Source organism: Gadus macrocephalus, chromosome 23 (assembly GCF_031168955.1).
Source record: "Gadus macrocephalus chromosome 23, ASM3116895v1".
In the NCBI taxonomy this organism is placed as follows: Eukaryota; Metazoa; Chordata; class Actinopteri; order Gadiformes; family Gadidae; genus Gadus; species Gadus macrocephalus.
Genome location: NC_082404.1, coordinates 17,327,396 through 17,338,081, shown reverse-complemented (window position 1 = coordinate 17,338,081; position 10,686 = coordinate 17,327,396). Strand labels below are relative to the sequence as shown.

Below are 10,686 nucleotides of genomic sequence, written 5' to 3'. Positions count from 1 at the left end.
TGTCATTCCAATGACTGATTAAATGCTGCGGCCTGTCTTCGTTATTTCACAACCGTTTTATGACTTGCTTTTCTTTCGAAATTAATCCAAACCCAAGTCAGATATGGCGACAGCTCAGGTTATGAAAACTTCATGACATCTTTTCTCCGTTAGTGAAGAGGTCTTTCAGGGAGCTCAGCGCTGACTATGATAGGATTATATAAAAGTGGAGGACAGGAAACAGACAGAAAAAAAGGATACGACACGACCATATTTGAATGAGATTCAGCACCACAGAAAGAGACGATAGAACACTATATATACTATATCACTGTGTGATACAACCGGTGAAAAGAACAAACAATTCAGAAGGTGATACCTGCCTTCCTGTCCCACTAACGGAACTTCTTCTTTCTAGGTCTGCTTTCAGACCGTCTCATGTCGTAGATCCTTCTATCTGGAGGGACTTGCATGGCACCCCAACATGCTCCTTGAGGAGGAGGTTTAGGTTTGGGCCCCTTGCTAGAAGATCCCTACATGAAGGACACCGTAGCCTACACGTTTGTCCCCAATTTGAATGTCATGCATAAAAATACACATGGTGAACACTTATTTGGGCCAACGTTAGGTTCGGAACACAGCAAGTGTTTGTGTGGTTGATGTGGTCCAGATGCTAATCACTAAACATCCAACTTCTCCCGGGAATCCTCACAGTGTGACTGAGCAACTCCTGCAACTCTCAATCAGAGGGGGTGTGGAGTGACCCTGAACTCAGTCTGAAGGACTGGCTATGCTAATGAGGATACTAGCATCCGTGTTCCTGTGAACGGATCGTTTGAAGAGAGGTAACCGATTCAAAGTGCTGAGTGTTACTGCTGAAAGAGGTAGATTAAACACTTGTCTGTCTGTCTCTCCGCCAGTCAACTAAACAAGAGATTGCATGGTCGTTCACCTAGCGGCCATTTTGGTTCTAAACCCACGTGCACTTCTTTCAAGAAGCGGCAGAACCAACATGGCCGATATTGCGTCAGGAAGAGGTCGGCAAAGGTCTTCCGTAGGGAGGGTGGGGACATGTTAGAGGTTGACAGATAATAATAATAATAATAATAATAATACATTTCATTTAGAGGCGCCTTTCAAGACACCCAAGGTCACCTTACAGAGCATATAGTCATCATACATTTTTTAAAAAACAAGACATTGTGGAAAAAAATAAATAAATAAAAATAAAAATAAATAAATAAACATAAGCAATAATAAATAAATAAAACAAAAACAAGACAAAACAAAACAAAACAAAAAAACAAAACAATCCAAACAGTGATCAGTTAGACGTTGTGTGCGAGTTTGAACAGGTGAGTTTTGAGTTGTGACTTGAAGGTTGTAATGGTGTCTGACTGTTTTATGTGTGGGGGGAGGGAGTTCCAGAGCCTGGGTGCTGAACAGCTGAATGACCGGGCACCCATTGTAGTGAGTCGTGATGTGGGGATACATAGTAGTCCAGCAGAGGTTGATAGAGATAGAGAGAGAGATACATAAAGATCAATATATTGAAGCATCTATATATACTGTAGCGACCCTTGGACATTTAAATAGTTTTTCAGCATGTATTGCAACGTTCTTCTTGTCAATCAGTGTGTGGGCGAATCATTAGGTCAGCAGGGGGAGGGCCTTGGAAGGAGGATGGGGGCTTGCGCGTGAGAAAGACCGTGTTTGGGGTTGCCGGGGTAACCAGTGTTTGTTTTGTGTGGGATTTTTGCCGTTGATTACACGTTTCAGTGACCTAGTTTGGTTACATTAAAAAGTTCCTTCAAATAACTATGACTGGACATTGTTATGTCACCGGCGAGGTCATTACATTGGTGTCAGAAGTGAACGTTTTCTTTTGATTTTTCTTTTTTTCCTCGGTCCTGCTCGGCGGGTCGGCTGAAGTTGCTTTCGCCGTTAGCTCTGTTTTTGTTGTCGCGTTTTCTCTGCAACAATAATGCTCCCTGCGGACTGTCGGGTGAAGATAGAGATGGATGACTACGGAGAGGGGGCGTATGGAGTAGCTTCGGTGTCTCTGGTGAGGGGTAGAACCAAACGGGAACTGGCCGCCTTTGAAAAAGATGATTTTTCCCTCATAGTTCGCAGCGCCGACTTCCCGTGGCCGCCACAAGACGGCGACAGACATGGCGGCGCCTTTCTCACATCGAGCCCAGTGTCCATCAAGACACCTAGATACACTGGTAAGGCTGACTGGGAAGCTTTCCGCGCGCAATTTGAACTTTTGGCCGATGCTGCCGGATGGTCAGTGAAGGTCAAAGCGCTGCAGCTTGCGATGTGTCTGGCGGACGACGCATTGTCTTGTTTGTTGCTGCTTAGCCCAGAGGACAGGGGGGACTATGTTGCCCTAGGGGGGGCACTAAGGAGGCGTTTTGGACTGCGTGTTAAGCCGGGGCTGATGCGCTCAGAACTCTGTAATAGGCGCAGGAAGCCGGGGGAGACGCTGCCAGCCGTGCAGAGCGAACTCGCTCGGGATCAGTTTCTCCAGGCCCTTTCCCCTACAGAACTACGCATGCAGACCCTGCTAGCCCAACCCGCAGACTTTGCAAGAGGCCTTGGAGATGGCCATAGAGAGGGAGCTGGTGTGGGCTGGAGCAATCGACGGTCATCCTGCTCCTCAGCCGATGGTGAGATCGGCAAGGGAGAGGAGTGAGGACTCACAGAAGCCAGCCTGGGTGGACGAGCTCACTGAACTCGTCCGCGCTGTCTCTATGCAGGCGCACCGCCGCCCCCAGTCTCGTCGAGAGCAGAGGGTCTGCTGGGGCTGCGGGCAGCCTGGCCACCTTGTCAGAGAGTGCCCTAAAGCTGTGAGAGCCCAGGGAAACGGGTCAGGGTCCGCGTAATTGGGGAGACGCGAGGCCCTGCCCCCGTAACCCCGCCGTCGTCGTCTGGAGGAGCCCATCATCGCAGCCGGGGAGGCGGGGCTCCAACAGGCTCCAGCGTCATGGAGCCTGTTGTCGTGGTTGGGCGGACCTGGGCCGGGGACTTTTGACATGTTCCTGTCACTGTTGAGGGGGTGGCTTGTTTGGCTTCAGTCGATACGGGGTCTGCAGTGACCCTGATGAGGCCAAACATTTTTCCAACCTGGACGGTACTCCAACTTACAACTGTGCAGCTCCGCACAGTCACGGGGGAGAGGGAACCTATGAAAGGGAAGGGGTTGTTGTCCATCTGCGTCGGGAGAAAGACTGTCCTCCATGCCGTGCAGGACCCCTGTATCCTAGGGCTGGACCTGGAGAGGGGGGCGATTGGCTTCCAAGGAGGGCCCACAGTCTATATGGCCCCGCCAAACACCTCCTACATCCGGCCCCCACCGACAACAGCTCGGATGGACCAGTCACACGTCCCCGCCCCCCTTCACCCCCTTGCAAAGACCTTCCAACCACCCTGTCTTCCCGATCCCTGTCCATTGTCTCAGTCCTCCTCCCGGAACCCTTCCCCCCTCCCCCCACCCCCTCGTGTCAATGTTTCGGCTCCTACAGACTACTCCCTTGCCACCCCAGCACCCCACTCCATGAGCCTGGGCCCCTTGCCCTGCCCTGCCCAGCTTCCCCAGACAGGTGAGGAGACTCTGCCGTCTACTGTGCGGGCAATTTGGCAGGGGCACTGTGATTGACTAGACCCTCAACAGCAGGATCAGCTGTGGCTACTACTGGCGGAGTTTAAGGACAGCTTTGCCTTGAATGAGAGTGCCCGGTCGCTTCCGGGACTTAATTTGTTCCCTCGAGGACGAGGAACTTTGACGGGGGGAGGCAATGTAGCGACCCTGGGACATCTGAATAGTTTGTGTGCATGTATTTCAATGTTCTTCTTGTCAATCAGTGTGGGGGCGAATCATTAGGTCAGCTGGGGGAGGGCCTTGGAAGAACAGGAGGGTGGAGGCTTGCACGTGAGGAAGACCGTGTTTGGGGTTGCCGGGGTTTGTTTTGGGTGAGATTTTTGCCGTTGATTACGCGTTCCAGTGACGTTGTTTTGTTACGTAAAAAAGTTTCTTCAAATAACTATGACTGGACATCTTTATGTCACCGACGAGGTCATTACAATACATATAGATCTACAGACAGAGAGATTGAGTGGGCGAGTGAGTTTGTGGGGGGAGAGAGAGAGAGACAGAGACAGAGAGAGATCACTCAAGCACTTCTCCATTCGACAATATAAATATCCCTCCCTGCTAAGAGAGGGCAGTTTACTGGTCCAACGCTAGACGATCATTAACACCTGATCTCCTCTGCCATCCTCCTGTCTATCTCTTGATCGTTAAAAGCAGCCAATCACAACCAGTGAAGATGACGACCTGTGGCCCCATGACGAAGAGCCTGCTGCTTCTGGCTGTGGTGGTCGCTCTGACCGGACAAGGATCTGCAGGTGAGGGGAGGATGGGGACGACGGGGACCTAGGTTCTCAGGGGACGCCACGAGAACCAAGGTATGGACTGCCATCTTACAACATGAAACTAACCGTGTTTCTGTCTCTTCTTCAGTACCTCAGAAGTTCTCCGAATGCTGCACCAGGGTGAGCAGAAAGCATATCACTGAAACCATCGTGGACTACATGGTGCAAAAGAGAATCAATCACTGTGTCAATGCCATCCGGTAAGCCGCCATATGGAACGAATGTGTTCTTCAACAGAAACATCTCTAGCTTTGACCATGTGCTAGGATGTGTGTCTTCGTTTGAACGTGCGTGTTCGGATGTGTTAACCTCATTTAGGGTGTCATCCATGGCTCAGACTACTCACGGTGTCTCTGTGTTTTGTGTAGATTCCAAACGGAGAGTGGTCGTTTGTACTGCTGCAAACATGATGAGCCCTGGGTGTTGAAGAAGGTTAGGGAGCTTAGGTAAGTGTCCCTCACTCATTCACTCACATATTCATTCACTCACACACTCATTCATTCACACAGTTTATGAAAAACAAAATCTAAGTTTCTGTGTTTGTGTTTCACAGGGCGACAAAAAGAGCAGCATTGGCCTCCGGCCCCTCCCTCCTGTAGCTCATCACCTCCAGCTCCTCTCCTCCACCATTGGAGGGAACCAACGCCACACCCTCAACGCATTATACCGTCCAATGGAAATGCATCTTATTCAGCGCAGGCCAATGAGCACCAAGATGGCCGACCAGATACTTTTGAGGAGGAAAAACAATGAACTGCTAGCACTTTCTTTTTAAATTAATTTAGAGAACTCCAAGCATTTTTGCGGAAGTGGTTTAGGGGCACATTTTTTTGAATGAGTTCCGAGTCTGAAGCCAGCACACAAAAAAAGGGATCACATGTGGCCCTAATCCTATTCTCTACATTGTCGACCCCTTACAGGTTATTTATTAAATTATAATAATATAGCACGACATTTAAATGTATTTTCAAAAGAGAGTCCTATTTATTGATTGTATTTTTCAATGTCGGTGCATTATGTTACAATGTTCTGTCATTGTTATTCTATAAATTCACTGAATTCGTTAAAGGTTCGAGCCATTTATTGATTTATACGTTATTAGCATTTTAATAATCAAAACTACTCTGTATGTTTGAATATAAATAAAACATGTCCTTTTCTAAAACCGGACTCATTATTTAATAATTTTATCTTTTGGCGTCTTCACCCCAATCTTTCAAAATAACCTCAGTAACTGCCTCCAAATCAATCATTACTTTACTACTTGTAAAATATCTAAACATAAACGCTTAGCTGAGCATATGGACAGGTCAGCCTCAGAGCCTCTCAGAAGTGTCACTCTGCCCCTTAAGTTATGGATTATTGGTTTCCTTCATTCTGTCCTTGTTTTACATTTTCATTTTACATTAAGGGCATTTACCAGATTGTTTTATCCAAAGCGACTTACAACATGTACACTTATCAGAAGAAAAAGAAACAACAATATATTGCTGTCGTCATCCATGATACGATGCATATTAATAAGCTCCAATAATGAATATCTTTTAAGGGAATCGCAGTAAATCATGTGATTGTGCGATAAGAATGCCATTCTCCAGTTTATGAGATGAAAATGGACAGCCTGTGTTTTGGTTCGTGAGGCCTAAATTATAACCTTTAGTCAAGATAAATTACCTTAAGCATCAATTCTATTTTCTGCGAACAACAAAGATATTCCGTAAGAATAAGTTATCTAAATATACCACGCCCGGTTCACTTGCATCCTTATGTATCTTCATAAATTTGGTTTAATTTTCTAATCTACAGTAATTTCCTCTTCTGACCACCATTGTACACTGTATTGTATTGCATTGTATTGTATTGTATTGTAGCACTTAACTGTGTAGCAACTGCAGCAGCTGCTATCATGTCTGTAATACAGGGAATTGATTAACCTAGCGATTGTGGTACTTGCACTTGGTTCTATGAACATCCTTTCTGTACCGACAGCGATATATTGATGCACTTCTTATGACAAATGTACTTATTGTAAGTCGCTTTGGATAAAAGCGTCTGCTAAATGCCCTAAATGTAAATGTAAATGTAATTTTCTGAACTCTTTTCACTGTCCACTAGAGGGCGGTAGAGAGTTCATGAGTCTGCATGAACGAGCAAGTTCACAAATGGGTTCTTGTTTAACATGATCATCAACTTTATTGAAGTGATTGAGTGAGTCAATGTGTGAGGGAGTGATGTCTGGGAATGTGAACCTTGTGTCTACTGAGGGAGGGGGCCACGTGATGGAGGTTGTTAGTTGTTCCCATGGTAACCTGGTCAGTCTCTAAGGTATGCACGTGATGCATGAGAATTGGGTGTGGCTCCTGGGATTAACGCTTCCTCTGACCACCTTTAAATCAAGACTGAAGACTTTTACGTATGCTTTTGCTCTGCTAAATCTTAAATACGTTACACTTTCTAAAATGCTTTTTTAACTTTGCCTTTATTTTTATATTTTATTACTAAAATGCTTTTTAACTTTGCCCTTATTTTCTATATTTTCTAGAAAGATACATGATCTGATACCAGAGAGCAAGGATAAGGGTATGAGACCAAATTTCTGTCTGGTTTAAAGTCCTACAATCTGGGTTGGAGTCCCGGCGAAAGGACCAAATTCCTTTAGGTCGGGTTGGAGTCCGAGAGAAAGAACCAAGTTCCTCTAGGTTGGGTTGGAGTCCTGACGTGGGTAACTTTGAAGGATTTGAGACCCAAGTTCTGTCTGGGTTAGAGTCCAAGAATCCTGGCTAGAGTCCTAGAATCCGGGTTTTAGTCCCAGAGAAAGGACCAAGGTCCCTTAGGTCGGGTTGGAGTCCTGACGTGGGTTTCAGAGAGACTGTTGATCTGATCTTATATACATTGCAGTTTCAAAAATGCTGAACTATTTTACAAATTGTTTGCATATATTTTCTTTTACTTACCTATTATTTAATTTTATGACAATGTTTATATGTGAAGCTCTTTGAGTCTGCCTTGTGTATGAAAAGTGCTACATAAATAAAGTTCCCTTGTCTTGCCTTGCCTTATCATCGTCATTATGACTATCTATCTACATGTCTGTCCGTCTATCTATCTATCTGGCTGGTCTAACGGTCCGTCTCTTTTTCTTGCTTGTCATCATATTTGTCTCAGACAAAAGTTTGAGCACAATTTTTTCCCACTTCATTGAAACACTCTCGTAGGGAAAGGAAGTGAATCAATGACCTCAAGTGTCCATTCAGACAGACAATGAGGAAACAATCGAGTGAAAACGATGAGCACATGACCAAAATTCTGAATCATGCAGTGTAAATCATGGAGAATGTCCTAAAAATAGGGCGATGAAAACATCTAGAAGAGGCTGTTTTCATCCAAATGATTTACAGGTGAGGATGAGAGGAAAGAAGACATGCAACCAATATTATACGTAGAGTTACTAAACACATTCCAAACTAGCAAGTTCTGCAGACACACCGTGACGGAGAGCCGACCAGAGTGGCTATTGGGACAACCAGAGGTGTACATATTGGGGTAGGCATATATGGTAGCTAATTGTATATGTTTTTTTTTTCTTTCAATATGGCTTTAAACCAAAGCTGATGCGTAGAAACATCAGACTCATGTTAACCACATTGTGCCTTTACCAGCATTATGTTTTAACTAAAATGGAAATAATTGGGACCAGTCACATAAACAAAAGATTACATGGTCGTTCACCTAGCAGCCATTTTGGTTCTAATCCCACGTGCACTTCTTTCAAGACGCAGCAGAACCAACATGGCCGACAGGTAAATAAGGCCGGTATTAAAGGCCCACTATGCAGGATCAGCCATTTCTTCGCTGTTTTCTTGGTTTGCGCACGCACTTTTCTCTACACAGCGCCCCTTCCAGCTTCGTAGTAGATATTTTACAACACTGTCGTAACAACTCGTTGACGACCCTTCCCCATGCACTTCTACGCTAGCCATGTGCATTTGTTTTCAAAGAAGCCGCGAATGCGTGGAGCCATGGCCGAAGTACATGTTCATAAAGTGTAGAGAAGGTTCTACATTTTTAAAATGGTGTATTTGTATTGCAATAAACATGAATCCATCCTTTTTAATAGTTGACGGGGAGAATTTATATCCTAGATTATAATTGTTTTATCTTTGGTTGAACAGAACAATCAGTGTACGTGTTGGCCAACATAATACATAATGATAGCACCGACAGTCGCCTCTTGGGTCCCTTATAAGTCGATTGATCCATGATGAATGCAACAATTGCCTCGCAACTGGCTGTTTATATCTAGCCGGTGCCATGTTTGGGGGTGTGTCTGTGCCGTAAAGCATTTTCGAAACTACAATCTGACTACATTTTCAAGGTGCGATTGGATACTTCCGCCGCGTCACATCCGGATTGTGTCTGTCCGAACAGAGCAAGTTGCATATTCGCTTTTTCCTTGGAGAAGCGACAAGGGGCAATGAAACACCCACCAAACGACCCAGAAATGGTTGTAGGACCATTAGAATAACTCTCAACCTGCATAATTAATGTAATTCTGGCAAAAATGTTGCATAGTAGTGGGCCTTTAACTTCCAAGAAACAAAAGGCATAGGAGACATTCTTTCTAGGTTTGCAATCCTCCGTCGTCGTCCCTTTCTTGGTTCCTTCCCTTTTCCAGAGCAAAGGGACTTGAGAGAGTCTTCCGATATTGCATCAGAAAGCGGTCAGAAAAAAGGGCTTCTCTAAGGAGGGCGAGAGACATCACTCCAGCACTTCTCCTTTTTCACAATATAAATATCCCTGTCCAGCTGAGAGAGGGCAGTCCACTGGTCTAACGGTAGAAGAGCATTAACACCTGATCTTCTCTGTCGTCTTCCTGTCTATCTCTTGATCGTTAAACGCAGCCAATCAGAACCAGTGAAGATGACGACCTGTGGCACCGTGACGAAGAGCCTGCTGCTGCTGGCTGTGGTGGTCGCTCTGACCGGACAAGGATCTGCAGGTGAGGGGAGGATGGGGACGACGGGGACCTGGGTTCTCAGGGGACGCCACGAGAACCAAGATACGGACTGCCATCTTACAATGTCAAAGTTAGGGAAAACTAACCGTCTTTCTGTCTCTCCTTCAGCAGTTGAGAAGTTCTCTGATTGCTGCACCAAGGTGAGCAGAGAGAAGATCCCTGAAACCATCGTGGGCTTCATTGTGCAAAAGAGAAACAATCACTGTGTCAATGCCATCATGTAAGTGACCGGCCATATGTGTGTTCTTCAAAAGAAACATCTGTACCTTTGATCTACCTTTGAACGTGTGTTAAGATGTGCGTCTTCCTTTGAACGTGTTTTAGGATCTGTGTCTTCGTTTGAACGTGTTTTCGGTTGTGTGTCTTTGTTTGAACGTGTGTGTTAGGATGTGTTAACCTCAGATAGGTTGTCATCCATGGCTCAGACTACTCACGGTGTCTCTGTGTTTTGTGTAGTTTCCAAACGGAGAGTGGTGGTTTGTACTGCTGCAGATATAATGAGCCCTGGGTGATGAGGAAGGTCATGCAGCTTAGGTAAGTGTCCCTCACTCATTCACTCAAACTCATTCATTCACACACAGTTTATGAAAAACTAAATCTAAGTCTCTGTGTTTGTGTTTCACAGGGGGCCAAAAAAAGCAGCATTGGCCTCCACCCGCTCCCTCCTGAAGCTCATCACCTCCAGCTCCTCTCCTCCACCATTGGAGTGAACCACCGGAACGTCCTCAACGCATTATACCGTCCAATAGAAAAGCTTCTTACACAGCGTCGGCCAATGAGCTCCAAGATGGCAGACCAGACACTTTTGAAGAGGGAAACAATGAACGGCTCGATTTTTTTTTCAAATTAATTTAGAGTACACCAGGTATACTAGCATTTTTGCAGAAGTGCATAAGGGCCACATGTCATTTTTTTTTTATGACTTCTAAGTCTGAAGTCAGAACTCAAGCAAAAGAATCACATGTCGCCCTAATCCTCTTCTCTACATTGTCAACCCGTTATAGGTTATTTATTCAATTATAATAATATAGCACAACATTTAAACGTATTTTCAAAAGAGAGTCCTATTTATAAATTGTATTTATCAATGTTAGCGCATTATGTTACAATGTTGAATCGTTGTTTATCTATAAGTTCACGGGATTTGATGAAGGTTCTAGCTATTTATTAATTTATACGTTTTAGCATTTTAATGTTCAAAAGTATTTTGTTTGTTTGAATATAAATAAAAGATGTCTTATTCTATAACCTGA

At 44.9% G+C, this 10,686-nt stretch overlaps 1 protein-coding gene across 1 annotated transcript; it reads left to right on the top strand.

Moving 5' to 3' along the window:
- The first annotated feature begins 9,222 nt into the window (after positions 1 to 9,222).
- LOC132452549 (C-C motif chemokine 4-like) lies at positions 9,223 to 10,686 on the top strand. Its single transcript, XM_060045232.1, has 4 exons — positions 9,223 to 9,415; positions 9,542 to 9,653; positions 9,890 to 9,967; positions 10,059 to 10,686. The coding sequence occupies exons 1-4, from the start codon at positions 9,337 to 9,339 to the stop codon at positions 10,141 to 10,143; spliced, it is 354 nt and encodes a 117-aa protein (XP_059901215.1). The 5' UTR covers positions 9,223 to 9,336; the 3' UTR covers positions 10,144 to 10,686.

Bases quoted from the DNA above. Each gene is read 5' to 3' on its own strand.
- LOC132452549 (XM_060045232.1), top strand. From the start codon at position 9,337: ATGACGACCTGTGGCACCGTGACGAAGAGCCTGCTGCTGCTGGCTGTG. The intron at 9,416-9,541 runs GTGAGGGGAGGA...TCTCTCCTTCAG, and splicing joins GACCGGACAAGGATCTGCAG to CAGTTGAGAAGTTCTCTGAT. The intron at 9,968-10,058 runs GTAAGTGTCCCT...TGTGTTTCACAG, and splicing joins AGGAAGGTCATGCAGCTTAG to GGGGCCAAAAAAAGCAGCAT.